Here is a 16,864-nt window from a genome sequence, read left to right as displayed (position 1 = left end):
TTGATAGTGGTACAGCTTCCCTGGTAGAGGTTCCACATCACTGGACTCAGTTATCCTTAATGGCATTAGACTCATTTAAAAACTTAAGTTCTAATTTGTTTTCTGTATTTTTGTATATGTATCTTGCTCTTTGGTTGTTCTGTGTTACGATAATATTAATGCCATGTGGTATCTCTTCTGTTTGTTTGTTTGTTTGTTTGTTTATTTATTTATTTTTAAATTTACTTGACAGACAGAGAACACAGGTAGGCAGAGAGGCAGGCAGAGAGAGAGTGGGAAGCAGGCTCTCTGCTGAGCCTATCCCAGGACCCTGGGATCATGACCTGAGCTGAAGGCAGAGGCTTTAACCCACTGAGCCACCCAGGTGCCCCGTGGTATCTCTTTTAAAACTCTCATATATCATAGTGTTTACCAAACATATATCCTCATCTAAAAAAAGAATATATCCCTGATACTCTCAGAACTCGTTGATGTTCCCCAGCCCCAGTGATTTACAGTGCTCACTTGAAATCTTACTGTGGAATGGAATACTGAGGCCACTTGAAGTACTGAAACTGCGCTTGCTAAAGTTGACAGGGATCTCTTAGTGCCAGGTTGCTTGGGCACTTTTTAGACTTACTTTGACCTCTCTTTTGTGTTGTCACTGCTGTCCATCTCCATTGCCTTGCTGACATCTCTCTTGATCGTCTTACTTCTTTTTATTTTTACTTTTTAAGATTTATTTAGAGAGATTGCATGTGCATGAGTGCGGGGAGTGGTAGAGGGAGACAGAAAACGAGAGAGAATCTCCAGCAGACTACCTGTTGAGGGCGGAGAGCATGATGTGGGCTTGATCTCCAGTCTCTGAGCTCATGACCTGAGCTGAAGCCCAGGAGTTGGACACTTAACTGACTGAGCCACCCAGGCGCCCCTGTCTTAGTTCTTAAATATTGGTATCTGTCAAGGTTCCATCAGTTACGTTCTGGTCTCCTTTTTTTTTGCCCTCATTATATACCTTCTTGTGAATTGTCTTTCATCACTTATGTGGTTTGAATTACTACTCCCTGATTGCTAATTTTCCCAAATGCTTTTCTTACATCAAGTCTCTCTCTCAAGCCATGACCTGTATATCTAATTACCACTTACATCGTGTATCTTTTTTTTTTTAAGATTTTATTTATTTATTTGACAGAGATCACAGGTAGGCAGAGAGGTAGGCAGAGAGAGAGCGAGAGAGAGGAGGAAGCAGATTCCCTGCTGAGCAGAGAGCCCGATGCAGGGCTAGATCCCAGGACTCTGGGATCATGACCTGAGCCGAAGGCAGAGGCTTAACCCACTGAGCCACCCAGGTACCCCTATCATGTATCTTTACTTAAGTATCTTATAGCTACTTAAAGTCAGAAGGTTTAAAACTGAACTTACTGTATTCTGCCTCTCTTTTTTCTTCCTCTTTTCCCCCTGTGTTTTCTATCCAAGTGAATGGTATTAAACTCACTAGAAACTTGGGAATTAACTGTGTTGTCCCATCTCTTAAATCTAGTCAGTTACTAAAACAAAAGTCTAGTGGTTAAAAGTGTGAATCATTTTTGGCTTTAAGGATTTTGGGGTAGGTGTAGGGCTTTTTAAAGAGCAGTGTAAGTCCTTTTTCTTTTTCTTCTTCTTCTTTTTTTTTTTAAAGAGTTACTTAACGTATTTTAGAGAGCGTGTGTGCACAGGGGCTGGGGATGCAGAGGGAAAGGGAGAGAGTCTTAAGCAGACTCCGCACTGAGCACAGAGTCTAATGCAGCGCTTGATCTCATGACCCTGAGATCACAACCTGAACTGAAACCAAGAGTTGGACGCTTAACTGACAGTGGCTCCCAGGAGCCCCATTATAAGTCCATTTTTAAAGCATATATGAAGAAAATGCAGTATATGGGTATATATAAAAATGGAACTCCTCTGATTAAAGGGAGGTGCAGAGTTTAGCCAGTTTCTTCCCCATCCACTCAGTAAATGTTTTTTGGAATTATTATCCTAGATTATTTCACTACTTTCTAGTTTTATTTCCTCAGTGAATTAGTCTGCCAATATATAATGCGGGGGTAATACACTTTTTTACCTACTTTAGCAGGATTGTTTTAGGATCAAAAGAGACAGTGAGGGGCGCCTGGGTGGCTCAGTTGGTTGGACAACTGCCTTCGGCTCAGGTCATGATCCTGGAGTTCCGGGATCGAGTCCCACATCGGGCTCCCAGCTCCATGGGGAGTCTGCTTCTCCCTCTGACCTTCTCCTCGCTCATGTTCTCTCTCACTGTCTCTCTCTCAAATAAATAAATAAAATCCTGGGACGCCTGGGTGGCTCAGTTGGTTAAGCAGCTGCCTTCGGCTCAGGTCATGATCCCAGCGTCCTGGGATCGAGTCCCACATCGGGCTCCTTGCTCAGCAGGGAGCCTGCTTCTCCCTCTGCCTGCCATTCTGTCTGCCTGTGCTCGCTCTCTCCCCCTCTCTCTCTCTGATACATAAATAAAATCTTTAAAAAACAAACAAATAAATAAAATAAAATCTTTTAAAAAAAAAGACAGTGAATGTCGTTTTGTTTTGTTTTAAAGATTTTTTATTTTATTTATTTGAGAGACATCACAAGTAGGCAGAGAGGCAGGCAGAGAGAGAGAGAGGAGGAAGCAGGCTCCCTGCTGAGCAGAGAGCCCGACTCGGGACTCGATCCCAGGACCCTGAGATCATGACCTGAGCCGAAGGCAGCGGCCTAACCCACTGAGCCACCCAGGCCCCCGTGAATGTTGTTTTTTTAATTGGATTTAACATTTTATAAAAAGTATAAATGTGACATACAACTATAATGAGGTGCTGCTTTATGCACATTTGTAATCAACTACATCTTTCTTTCTTTCATCTATTCATTGCTTTTGCCACAAAACATCTTTTTAAGTTGCAGATGTCGAGGAGCGCCTAGGTAGCTCAATCTGTTGAGCATCTGTCCCTTTATTTCAACTCAGGTTAGGGTTAGACCTGTGTTGGCTGTGTTGGGCTTCACACTCATCGTGAGTCTGCTTGAGGTTCTTGCCCTCTGCCCCTCCCCGTGTCATGTATGCTCTGTCTCAAAAAAGTAAATAGATCTTTTTTTTTTTTTTTTAAGATTTTATTTATTTACTTGACAGAAATCACAAGTAGGCAGAGAGAGAGAGAGGAGGAAGTAGACTCCCCGCTGAGTAGAGAGCCTGATTCGGGGCTTGATCCCAGGATACCGGGATTATGACCTGAGCTGAAGGCAGAGGCTTTAACCCACTGAGCCACCCAGGTGCCCCAAAAGTAAATAAATCTTAAAAAAAAAAAAAAATGCAGATGTTGGGTTAAGTTACATAGGATATAGAAATATTGCAGATGTTTTAAAAATTTAACATCTTGGGGTGCCTGGGTGTCTCAGTCATGAAGCATTTGCCTTTGGCTGAGGTCATGATTCCAGGTCCTGGCATTAAGCCCAACATCAGGCTCCCTGCTCAGTGGGAAGCCTACTTCTCCCTCTCCTACTCCCCCTGCTTGTGTTCCCTCTCTTGCTGTCTCTCTCTGTCAAATAAAGAAAATCTAAGAAAAAAAAATAATAACTTCTAGTCCACATTTTATAAAAGTTACATAAGCAGAATCAAAGGATAAAAACAAGGTTTTTTTTTTTTTTAAAGTCAGTAAATGCTAATCCAGTATTTGAAAAGTAAAGATGGTAAAGAGATAAATAACTATTGATAGAAATATAAACTGGTACAACTCTGGGGAGCAGTTTTCAGTAGCTATCAAAATGTCCTAAAAGTGCATATAATTTTTGCCTTTGTTCAGGCTTCTGTAATAAAATACTGTAAACTGGGTGGCTTATAAACCACAGAGATTTATTTCTTAGGGTTCTAGAAGCTGGGAGTCCAAGATCAAAGTACTAACAGATTCAGTGTCTCGTGGTGCTTACCTCCTAGTTCACAGTCTCTTTTTGTAAGTGCATTAATCCCATTCGTGAGGGCTCTGCCCTCAAGAAGCTAATAAGCACCTCCGAAGGCCCCATCTCCAGATACTATCATATTATGTTTCAGTGAAAGAATTGGTGGGGGGAGGAGGATGACACACATAAACATTCAATCTGTAGCACCTTTTGACTCTAATGTAAAGATATGAGAAAGACTTCACATTGAATGTTTATTTGCAACATTATTTAAAATTAGAAACAACCTGTAAGTCCAACAGTAGGTAATTGCTTAAATAAAATTTGGTACATCTATGTCATAGAATATTGTGTTTGAAATATTAATAACTATAATGTTGTAGATTAATATTTACTGACAAGGGAAGAGTTTCATGACATGGTGAACAAGACTAACAGATTAAGTTACTTGATTAAAAGCCATACGGGAAGGTTCCTGGGTGTCTCAGTTGGTTGGGCAGTTGTCCGTGGCTCAGATCATAATCCCAGTGGTCCTGGGATTGAGGCTCCTTGCTCTCCAGCGGGAAGTCCAGTTCTTCCTCTCCTTCTGTCCCTCCCCCTTCTTATGCTCTGTCTCTGTCTGTCTCTCAAATAAATAAATAAAATCTTTTTTTTTTTTTAATGAGCTATACATAATGCATCCACGGTGATGTGAATTTATTTGCAAAGAACATGGTATGAGACAACCAGACTGAAGGGTTGGCAGTGATAATCTGAAAATGTTGGGACTTTTTTTTTTTAATTTTTTATAAACATACAATATATTTTTATCCCCAGGGGTACAGGTCTGTGAATCGCCAGGTTTACACACTTCACAGCACTCACCAAAACACATACCCTCCCCAATGTCCATAACCCCACCCCCCTTCTCCCAACCCCCCTCCCCCCAGCAAACCTCAGTTTGTTTTGTGAGATTAAGAGTCACTTATGGTTTGGCTCCCTCCCAATCCCATCTTGTTTCATTTATTCTTCTCCTACCCACTTAAGCCCCCATGTTGCATCACCATTTCCTCATATCAGGAAGATCATATGATAGTTGTCTTTCTCCACTTGACTTATTTCGCTAAGCATGATACACTCTAGTTCCATCCACATTGTCGCAAATGGCAAGATTTCATTTCTTTTGATGGCTGCATAGTATTCCATTGTGTATATATACCACATCATCTTTATCCATTCATCTGTTGATGGACATCTAGGTTCTTTCCATAGTTTGGCTATTGTGGACATTGCTGCTATAAACATTCGGGTGCACATGCCCCTTCGGATCACTGGGACTTTTTTTTTTTTTTAAATAAGGAAAAGGAATAGTTGGTTTCCATTTTTCTCCTTTTACTATTCTTTCCTGGAAAAGTACCATCATTTATTAATCTCTTTAAAAAATAAGTCCATTAAGATCATAATTTTTATAACTTGCACACATATTACATATATATGTATGTATTATTTATTATGTGAGCCTCAGAGTTTCAGGCTATGTGCTGTGTCTTCAAAGTTTCAGCATTACGGCTTGACCCTGAGGTGAGAATGGAGCTAGGTAGGAACTTTAAATATTTACAAGAACTATATATGATTTGTTTACCCTTGACATTTTTAAAGAACAAAATAAAGCTAAGAAATAGGTATGTTTTTTAACTTCTTTATTTCTCTTATTATTTGGGATATTCTAACCAAGGGAAATTTACTTTTGTTGAAGGTACATGTAACACAGGCTTTGACAACACAGTATTTGATGAACTATTTTAAGAGATCCATTGCCTTCCTATTTTGTATTGTTTTGGAAGGCCCAAGTAGAACTACTTGAAAATTAAGACGAAGTAGGTTTCAGCTCCATGTACAGAAGGTACTTCTTATGAAGCAAGTTATCCATTAGTAGAACAGGCCAAAAGGTACAGGCTGTGTAATACGAACAGCACACAGACACAGACTCAATAATAGTAAGATTTATCTTTCCTCAGCCCCCATGTTCTTGAATGTGATGTGCTTGACCCTGTCTTCTACTAGTTATTATGCTTTAATCTTTGGTATGCTAATAATTACCTGGAATATGAAGTGTTTATAATTTCCTATTATCTTTCTCCACTGTTTTAGTTTTAACATGCCATTAAATTAAAACTTGATTCCACCAATTCTACAATACTGTTAGAGTGTTTTTATTTCCTAAAGCGTTAGGTGGGCAGTGGCTTTGATATGGTGGTCATAGGAAAATTGTCTGTGGTCGTAAAAGCATATGTCCGTAATGGAATATAATTTTTTTTTTTTTTTAGATTTTATTTACTTATTTGACAGATAGAAATCACAAGTAGGCAGAGAGGCAGGCAGAGAGAGAGGAAGGGATGCAGGCTCCCTGCCAAGCAGAGAGCCCAATGTGGGGCTCAATCCCAGGACCCCGGCATCATGACTGGAGCCAAAGGCAGAGGCTTTAACCCACTGAGCCACCCAGGTGCCCCATAGAATTGTTTTTTTAAAGGCAGATTTCTGTCTGCTGGTAAAGAATGATGGCTAAGATTGAGTTTATGTGACTGTGTAAGAAACAAATATTCATTATCTCTAGAAGACTATGCACGAATGTGTGTGTATAGATTTGTCTCTGAATATACAAAACTCTCATTAAGTGGTTACCCCAGGAACAGAATATTGGGGTCAGAAGTAAAAAGGATATTTTACTGTATAGTTATATATTTAAATTTTGTTTAACCTTGCATATATGTTAACTTTAAAATTATTTAAATTACAGTGTGGTTTCTTTTTTAAGATTTTATTTATTTGACAGACAGAGATCACAAGTAGGCAGAGAAGCAGGCAGAGGTGGGGGGGAAAACAGGCTCCCTGTCGAGCAGAGAGCCCAATGCGGGGCTCAATCCTAGGACCCTGGGACCATGACCTGAGCCAAAGGCAGATGCTTAATGACTGAGCCACCCAGGCGCCCCAGATTTTCTAATTCTAAATGAATGTCTCATTCTGTGATTCTGTGATATTATACTAAGTTTAGAGCTTGTGCCCTTTTATTCACCCATTTTAATGGTTAAAATTTTCTCTGATATTAAATACTTATTAATTATAATTTATCAGAACAATTTTCTATGCAAAACTAAATTTCAGTTGCTAGTCCTTGAGTATCTGCTAGCGTAACAGTTAGTAAAGGAAGGCTGAATATAAACATGAACAAAATTGATGATTACTGTCACAAATCGATAACTGTTCTATAAGCTATATCTTGACTCAGGAGTCTCTGCATCTTGCAAGCAATACATTAGAAACTTACAACTAAAAGCTCAAGAATAATGTTTTAATAGTTTGGATGTACTGTGACAGAATGAAATGTGTTAGAAGCTTCTGTTCCCTTTTTTTGTGAAATACTTGTATGATTTGGAAGGGAATACTTTTTAAGAGTGTCTTAAGATTTATGAGATTTTAAATAAAATATTTAAAATAGAAATCAGATTTTGTGGGGCACCTGGGTAGTCCAGTTGGTTGAGCATCCGGCTCTTGATTTTCCTCATGTCATGATCTCAGGGTTGCAGAATCGAGCCCCACGTAGAGCTGCATGCCCACTCTGCGCAAGTCTGCTTGTCCCTCTCCTTTCCCCTCTACCTCTCCACCTGCTTGCACATCTTATTCTCTCTCTTAAATAAATGAATAAATAAAATCTTATTTAAAAATGAGGTTTTGGGGGGTGCTTGGGTGGCTCAGTAGGTTAAAACCTTTGCCTTCGGCTCAGGTCATTATCCCAGGGTCCTGGGATGGAGCCCCACATTGGGCTCTTTGCTCGGCAGGGAGCCTGCTTCCCCGCCTCCACCTGCCTCTTTCCCTACTTGTGATCTCTGTCTGTCAAATAAATAAATAAAATCTTTAAAAAAAAAAAAATCAGGTTTTGTTAGAAGTCTTTTGAATTTGTTTTCTTTCAGAAATCGAGCTATAGCAGATTATCTTCGTTCAAATGGCTACGAAGAGGCATATTCAGTTTTTAAAAAGGAAGCTGAATTAGATATGGTATGTTTTCCTTTTTACAATTATTCATGATATAGTTAATAGGTGGATTTAACTCAAGTATCAGTATTGAACAATCATGTCATTTATTCACAAATGTTACCACTTGTTACATGGTTCACTTTGACCCTAGATTTTCATCTCCCCTTTTTTTGTATAATCAGATACTTAGTAACATTTGGGCTAAGGAGAATGGTCTGTATGCCTTGAAAAATGTAGTTGAGCCATTTTTAAAAAGATTTTCATTTTTTTCTCTAGAATGAAGAATTAGATAAGAAATATGCTGGTCTTTTGGAAAAAAAATGGACATCCGTTATTAGATTACAAAAGAAGGTATCTATGTCTTCTTTCTTTAAAGTCACTTGTATTCTGTGTTCTTATATAAACTTTCTGAAAATATTAACATCAGTTACTCTGCATTAATTAATAATTATATTTACTCTTGAAAGGCAAGTAAAAATCATTTTTATGCATTAAAAAATACTTTGACCTAGATAGGTCTTTGCTGATACATGCTCACTTACACAATCCAGGTGTTGGCTCCAGTGAATCTACCTAACCCTGACTTGAAAGAATTGATACTGAAAGAACTCATTTGTGCATTTAAATTGGAATAAAGCATGTAGCCAGTATGATGGGGAAGAAGCACTAAAGTGTGTACTTAGAGAAGTCATTTTCATCTCTGAGGTTTTACTTTTATCTGTAAAGTGAAGGCAGCAAATAATACTCTGGTCCTAAAATTTATACTTTCAGTAGGCAAAGTTAGTATAAATAAATAACGTTCTCATAACATGAGTTAATCCATAAAAAGCTCTTAGAAAAGTTACCTAGCACGTACATGCTCAATAAATGTCTGCTTTTATTTTCACTGCTTTTCCTCTAATTAGTAGATAAAAATTGAAATTTTCTTTTTAGTTAAGTAAGTTTCGGTTTTGTCGCAGTAATGAAATTTTGAGGAGTATATAGATCATTTTCAATTAAAATTGATGAATGCTTTGTAAATTACTGAAATTTTTTCAAGTATCCTGCATAAATAGATACAAACTAAAGGCAATTTTTAAAAACATCAAATACATTATTTTTATTGGAATCTATCTGTATATAACTGTTGCTTCTCAAGGTTATGGAATTAGAATCAAAACTAAATGAAGCAAAAGAAGAATTTACGTCGGGTGGACCCCTTGGTCAGAAACGAGACCCAAAAGAATGGATTCCCCGTCCACCAGAAAAGTACGCGTTGAGTGGTCATAGGAGTCCAGTCACTCGAGTAATTTTCCATCCTGTGTTCAGTGTTATGGTCTCTGCTTCAGAGGATGCTACAATTAAGGTAATTTTTTCAAAATTAAAGATGTACAATAAGGTAACTATTAAAAGCAGATTTTAAAGTTAATTGAGTAAAAGAGGTAAAGAGATCCTGAAAATGAAGACCTGTGCAAGACAGGAAAAGATAAGAGCTTGGAGCTCCTGAGAGGCAAGCTGCCAGATAAGTTTACTGATGAATTTGAGAAAATTAGGTGTCACTGATTTAGTGTTGAGCCATGGGTCATGTAGTACTTGAATAACATTTTGTTCTTAGAATGAAAATATGAGTGTACCTTGCTTTTAAGCAGAGATGATAGATGAAAATATAAGATTACAATATTCATACTTCACGGGGTGAATATTTTGCAAAAGAATTCAGTAGGGGACTTAACTTGAATTGGACTCTCCTTGATGTATTTTAAATACTGCCTTTGATTCCAAACAGTAGTTCTCTCTGGGGTTGTGGTGTTACAAAAGGTTTTCACTTTATAAGTTATGTATTTCTCTCATTTTTATATTTTTTACAGTAAGTATATACATTTTGATATTTCATCTTTTAATCCAGAAAAAAAGTTATTTTTGTAATTCTCTTTGATCCAGACACACTACAGTAACAGTTGTATAAACTACCTGCAGAAAGATAAGTAAAATATAATTAAAAGGTTTAGGTAGGTTTTTCTCCTCTAAGGCTTTTTCCAGATTAAGTTCTAGATTTTTAAGTTTCTTTTATAAAGGTATAATTAAGAAAACTTAAGTAGATTGTTAATATTGTATATATCACCTAGCAGCAGTCCAGTGTAAAAATACCATAATGACTTAATTGTGACTCTACTTAAAGTAATTTGTTCAAATTAGACATTGTTTTATATGTTCCTTACATGATTTCTTTCTTTAGTTTCTAAACCAGTGGCTTCCTTACATCCCATGGACTGGTCGTCCATAGGGTGGGCAGCAGAGTTACTGGAAGAGAGTCTTAAATCATATGTGTACCATGTAGTCTGAAATGATTGTATACCTAATACATTAACTGTTGCTGTTTTTCAAGAATATGGAGACATGTATTTAAATTACTGATTTTATGATAGTCTTGTGTACTGTGAAACTCTACTGGTATCATGAGGCATAAGGACGAATAGGTTAAAAACCTGGTCTTAATTATTGATTTTGCAGCAGTGATATAAAAGCATAAACAAAACTATCCATGTGCCATCTTAAACTATACTTACTGAGTAAACTTTAAAATATTACAAATCCAGGGGCGCCTGGGTGGCTCAGTGGGTCATGATCTCAGGGTCCTGGGATCGAGCCCCACATCGGGCTCTCTGCTCTGTGGGAAGCCTGCTTCCTCCTTTCTGCCTGCCTCTCTGCCTACTTGTGATCTCTGTCTGTCAAATAAATAAATAAAATCTTTAAAAAAAATAAAATAAAATATTACAAATCCGGGCGCCTTGGCTGGCTTTCTTGGTAGAACATGCAACTCTTGATCTCAGGGTGGTGAATTCAAGCCCCATGTTGGGGCTTCATTATTAAAAAAATAAAATAAAAGGTTACAATTCGAAGTGTTAAAATTTCTATGTATAATGATCATGCCATGTATCTTAGCAACTACTTAATAGTTCTCCCTTCCATTTACTCTTTATTTATTATGTGTACACGTCGTTTCATTAATGAAAAACATTTGTGTTTAGGTTTTATTCTTTTTTAATTAAATTATTTTAGAAATAGGTTTCTTTGTTTCTGATTAATCATTTTTAATGATTTTAAGCCAGTTGTTTAGTTTATATGTGGAGGATTTATAGAATAGTTAATGCTCTTGGTTCAAGTCCTGACCCCATCACTCAAAATTAATGTGATCAAGGGCAGATTAACTTTTTGCGCTTCTCTTTCTTCAGATGTAAAATGAAGATAATTAATACTAACCTCTTAGGGCTTTTGGTAGGATTAAATGAGTTAATATGTGGAAACTACTTAAAACAGTACTGGCCAGATACTAAAGGAATACTTACTTGTTGCCAGCAGTGTTTCAGTATGGTGAACAAATTTTCTTCCTTTGGACTTCTTTTTTTTTTTTTTTTTTAAGATTTTATTTATATATTTGACAGAGATCACAAGTAGGCAGAGAGGCAGGCAGAGAGAGAGGAGGAAGCAGGCTCCCTGCTGAGCAGAGAGCCCAATGCGGGGCTCTATCCCAGGACCCTGAGATCATGACCTGAGCCGAAGGCAGAGGCTTTAACCCACTGAACCACCCTGGCGCCCCCCTTTAGACTTTTTATACCATTTCCAGTCATCTACTGTCATAAATAATGTTCTGTTTAGTCTTACACATAAAGCTTTATTTCTCATTAAATTACTTCTGTGTATATTTTTTGGAATGAGAAGAATGGTTTTCTACTCTCCTTCCATACTTTTATTATTCAGTTTCAGTAAAACCTAGGTGATGGGGGCGCCTGGGTGTCTCAGGTCATGATCCCAGGGTCCTGGGATCAAGCCCCACATTGGGCTCTCTGCTCAGCAGGGAGCCTGCTTCCTCCTCTCTCTCTGCCTGCCTTTCTGCCTACTTGTGATCTCTCTGTCAAATAAATAAATAAATAAAATATTTTTTTTAAAAAAAGAGCTGCAAAACCTAGGTGATGACTAAATGAGGATTGTGATAGAGCTACTTTTCCCAAAACTCAAAGGATTAATACAAACAGATTTTTTTGTAATTTTTTGACTGTCATGGACAAAGTGCTTGATATGTTTAAGGCTCAGTTTTCTCATTTATTGGGAAGACAGTTCTTTGGCTTAAAATTATATACAACATATAGCAGTATAGTGCCTGGCAGATTTAGGTAGATGGTAAGGGCTCAGTAAAATGTAGTTAATGTTATAATTATTGATAACAGAAATTTTTATTATTTCCCTTGTGCATTTGGTAAATACAACAGATAGAGTAATTCATTTATATCATCAACCTTTAAACTTTAATTAATAATTTGGGGAATATATAGGATAGCTCTGTGAAAGAGTTCATAACAGTATTTTGAATTGTGCATCATTTAAATTTTTGAAATTTTTTCCCTTTTTTTTCTTAAAGAATTTAAGATTTTATTTTTTAAGTAGTCTCCAAACCCATAACCCCAAGATTCAAGAGTCACACGTTCCACCAACTTAGCCAGCCAGGCATCCCTTGAAATGTTATTCCTGATTGTCATGTAGAACTGTTCTTAAGTATTTTAAAAAATAAACAGGAAATAAAACTGAAAAATAATTCAGCTAATGAAGCAGATGAAGGAGTGCCAACATTTAAAAAAAAATTTTTTTAAAGATTTATATATTTGACCGATAAAGAGAGCAGAAGCAGGCGGAATGGAATGGGAGAGGGGGAAGCAGGCTCCCCACTGAGCAGGGAGAACGACTTGAGGAACGTGACCTAAGCTAAAGGCAAACACTTAACTGACTGAGCCACCCAGGCACCTCAGGACTGCCAACTTTTTATAGAGTTCAAAACAAATATGAAAAACTGTAATCATGTCAGTAGAAAATTGAACTGTGGGACATGAACAGACAATTCATAGGAGAAGAAAAAAATGGCTAACCAAAGGAGCAGAAGTTTTGGGTTTGCTACTAATAGTAGAAGAATGCATATTAATATGACTATATATCTCAAATCTGTCAGTATATTTTGCTTTTTAAATGTGAATTCCCAGTGGTGATAAGAATTTAATGAAGCAGGCATTCTCATTACATTTCACAAAATCTTATGAGAGAACAATTCAGCAGAATATATAAAGGGCTTAAAGTCTGTATTTTTTTTTTTTTAAGATTTTATTTATTTGACAGACAGAGATCACAAGTAGGCAGAGAGGCAGGCAGAGAGAGAGAAGAAGGGAATGCGGGGCGGGGCTCGATCCCAGGACCCTGAGACCATTACCTGAGCTGAAGGCAGAGGCTTAACCCACTGAGCCACCCAGGTGCCCCTAAAGTCTGAATTTTTTGACCCAAAATGGTTTTTCACTAGCTGACCTAATATTGCAAAATGAGAAGAGATATTCTTTAATATTCAAAGATTTTTGTTTATATAATGTTTTCTCTAATAATGAAAAATTTTAGAGGTACCTGGATGGCTTGGTCAAGTTGTCTGACTTCTGATTTTTGGCTAAGGTAATCATGATCTCAGGGTTGTAAGATTGAGGCCCCTCTTGGGCTCTGTGCTAGGCATGGAGCCTGCTTAAGATTCTCTCTCTCTCTGCCCTTCTGCTCTCTGCCAAAAAATTAGCTAACAGTAGGAATTCCTTTAAAAAAAGATGTTTGCCCTAAAAAGGCAGGGGGGTGGGGTGCATAGCACGTTGTTGGCTCAGTGGGTGCAACATGCAATATTTGAGCCCCCCATTGGGCGTAGAGATTACTTAAAAATAAAATCTTTTAAAAAAAAAAAAAGTTTGCCAAATCTCGAATGGCATGGAAAAATACTTGTGAAAAGCAAAGAAAAAATGAGCATTTATTTTTATAATCATACAAAAGGTCAATATCAAAAGAATAATAAAATTAATTCTTGTTCTTGATACTTACAGACATTAAAATGCTTTGTTCACCATTTATGAAGAGACAGTTCATTTTCTGGGTGTATTTTAGAGAAAATGCTATAGTGTTCTTTGATAAATGCATGGAAAGTTAACTGAAACTGAACTGCAAGATGATATCTTATTTGTAATATGTAAAATTTTCATCTGAACTCTTGGTATCGTTAGATACTAAATGGGACAAAAATCTTACAAAAAGGAAAACTACTAACCAGTATTATTCATGAACACATATGCAAAATTAATAAATTGTAAGCAAATTAAGTTAAACAGTTTATGAAAAGGTTAATTAATACAACCCAAGTAGGATTTATCCCAGAATGAAAGATTGGTTCCACAATCAGTGTGATACACCACATCAATGAAAAACATAATGGGTTCCGAAAAAGCATCTGACAAAATTCCAACATTCATTCATGATAATAGCTGTCAGCAAGCTAGGAATGGAGCTTCATTAAGTTGATAAAAGCTTAAAAGGTGTCTGGCATAATAATTAATGGTGGAAAACAATGCTTTTCCTCCTGAGATAGAAACCAAAGACGTGGTGTTCAGTCTCAACTACTTACATTTCATGTTTGCAAAAGAGTGCCTTGTCAGTGCAGTAAGGCAGAAAAAGAAGTTAAAGGCATACAGATTGGAAAGGAAGAAATGAAACTGTCTTTACTTGTAGACAACATGGTCATCTATGTAGAAAGCCCAAAGAATCTACAAAAAAGCTACTAGAACTGTGGCTGAATTTAACAGAATCTCTGGATACAGGGTTACCATACAAAAGGTCATTGTATTTCTATAAAGTAGCAATGAATAATTTGAAAATTGAGATTTTAAAATGCCACAGAGTAGTATCAAAAACCCCAGGATACTTAAGGATAAATCTAACAAAATATGTGCAAAATTAGAAATCACTTTTATATAGAAGTAGTTGAATATATGGTTAAAAAAAAAAATCTTGTTTATATTGAGAAGGGTATGTACGTTTTCTTTAAAAGAAAGTTTTTAGGGGTGCCTGGGTGGCTCAGTGGGTTAAAGCCTCTGCCTTCGGCTCAGGTCATGATCCCGGGGTCCTGGGATCGAGCCCCGCGTCAGGCTCTCTGCTCAGCAGGAAGCCTGCTTCTTCCTCTCTCTCTCTCTCCCTACCTCCCTCTCTGCCTACTTGTGATCTCTGTCTGTCAAATAAATAAAAAAATAAACATTTTTAAAAACTTTTTTAGAAGATAGTTTATTTTTCTTAGTTGAGGTTTTTATGTAGTTGTGATCACGTGTAATTTTGTGTTCTTTTTAACTTAACATTATTTTATTACATCACAAGTTCCTTATAATCCCAGGTTTTATATCTACTTAGCCATTCCCCTAATGTTGGATATTTAGATTGTTTCCAAGTTTTCAAAATGCATTTTCTAAGTTTCTTTAAATTGGTTGATATATACCCTCCTACAAGTAAATTTGAACCTACTATAGGAAGAATGGAATCAATCTGATTTTAGAGAATGTAATTGGTGTCGGGTAAAGACTGAACTTTAGACTAGCATTTGACCACCAGTTGTTCTTGAGGTCTGTTTCTTGAGGTCTGTTTCTAATATTTATTCTTTTTTAATAAAGATTTTATTTACCTATTTATTTATTTATTTATTTGAAAGAGAGAGAGAGAATGAGAGAGAGCACGATCGAGGGGAAGAGCAGAGGGAGAGAGACAAGCAGACTCCCCAGTGGGGGCTCAGTTCCACAACCCTGATATCAGGACCTGAGCCGAAATCAAGAATCGGATGCTTAACCAGCTGAGCCACCCAGGCACCCCTAATATTTATTCTTAATAGATTATTATGTCTGTTATCTTAGGAGAATTATCTTTAAAAAATGTGTTAATGACTTGGCCATTTTTGCATCAGAATGATATATGCTTTTGTTAATCTACTCGTGGACAGTAGCCTCTTGTGAAGTCTTTCCTTCCTCTTAGATGTCTGAGCTCTGCTTGTCTGTTAGGATTGAGCACTCTTTATTGTGCTCTAATACTCTGCCTATAGATGCCTATCAACTGCCCCCAAAACTTTTGTCTTTAAATTTATTTGTTTACGTGTGTGTTGTCTCCTGTCAGACTGGAAAGAGACTTTGTCTTTTGGCTTCATATACCTACTCACTAGCATAAAGTGTGTGGTAGATGATATGGTACTAGAAGTCTGTTTTAATAATTATAACTTCAGTTTTCTCTAGAGAAAAGACCAGTCTGTACTTGAAGATGTGCTGTTTCTAAGTCTCTCATTTGCTCGTACTGGTCTGCTGAGTGACTAATGTAAAATGAGAAAGAAGGGATGGGTTGATGTTAACTAAGTTTCTGGTCACTTGACAGGTGTGGGATTATGAGACTGGAGATTTTGAGCGAACTCTTAAGGGACATACAGACTCTGTACAGGATATTTCATTTGACCACAGTGGCAAGCTTCTGGCTTCCTGTTCTGCAGATATGACCATTAAACTATGGGATTTTCAGGGCTTTGAATGCATCAGAACCATGCACGGTAAGGGTAGTGGATAGTACTTTGATATTGATTTGTAACGTGACATTCCAGAGAAAAGAATATTAAACAATATTCTTTTTAATAGCGTGCAGGTCCCTTACATTTAATTCTTAATTGTATCAGTGGAAGAGTGTATGATGTAAATAACCCACGGAGAAACCACAGTAGTTGAATTGTTTCAGTTAAGAGGTTTTAAGTATCTCCTAGTACTGGTTTACATAAAATACTTAATTCGTTTTCAGGAATATTTTTGCATAAGAAAAACTCCTGGGACTTCTGTCTTCAAGAAAGAAAGAGAATGAAGTTATTGGGGATTTGTTTTGTTTTGTTTTGTTTTTCATTTTTCTCACTTGGGAAACTGAAGTCCAGAGCAAATACGTATAGTAAAAGCTGGAACCTGGTATTTCTTGCTCACTCTAATTTTCCACATATACGATAGTCTCAATGTTAGGTTTTCCTGAGTCTTGTCCTAGAGACTATTCTCTGAGGCTGTTTGGCCTTGTGGAAAGAGCATGGGCTTTGGAATCTCATATCTGGGTTCAAATTCCTACTTGTTTA

The 16,864-nt window shown here is 37.1% G+C and overlaps 1 protein-coding gene across 1 annotated transcript in view; it reads left to right on the top strand.

Annotated features, from left to right (window-relative positions):
- Positions 1-16,864, top strand: part of PAFAH1B1 (platelet activating factor acetylhydrolase 1b regulatory subunit 1) — a 100,663-nt gene that overhangs the window by 67,346 nt on the left and 16,453 nt on the right. Inside the window, exons 3-6 of the mRNA XM_032319412.1 lie at positions 7,848-7,932; positions 8,188-8,262; positions 9,050-9,256; positions 16,138-16,306. Coding sequence (XP_032175303.1) covers positions 7,848-7,932; positions 8,188-8,262; positions 9,050-9,256; positions 16,138-16,306 — 536 coding nt within the window. The remainder of the gene's footprint in view (positions 1-7,847; positions 7,933-8,187; positions 8,263-9,049; positions 9,257-16,137; positions 16,307-16,864) is intronic.

Source organism: Mustela erminea, chromosome 18, assembly GCF_009829155.1.
Source record: "Mustela erminea isolate mMusErm1 chromosome 18, mMusErm1.Pri, whole genome shotgun sequence".
In the NCBI taxonomy this organism is placed as follows: Eukaryota; Metazoa; Chordata; class Mammalia; order Carnivora; family Mustelidae; genus Mustela; species Mustela erminea.
Note: the sequence above shows the minus strand (reverse complement) of the source record. Positions and strands in the feature narration are given on the sequence as shown.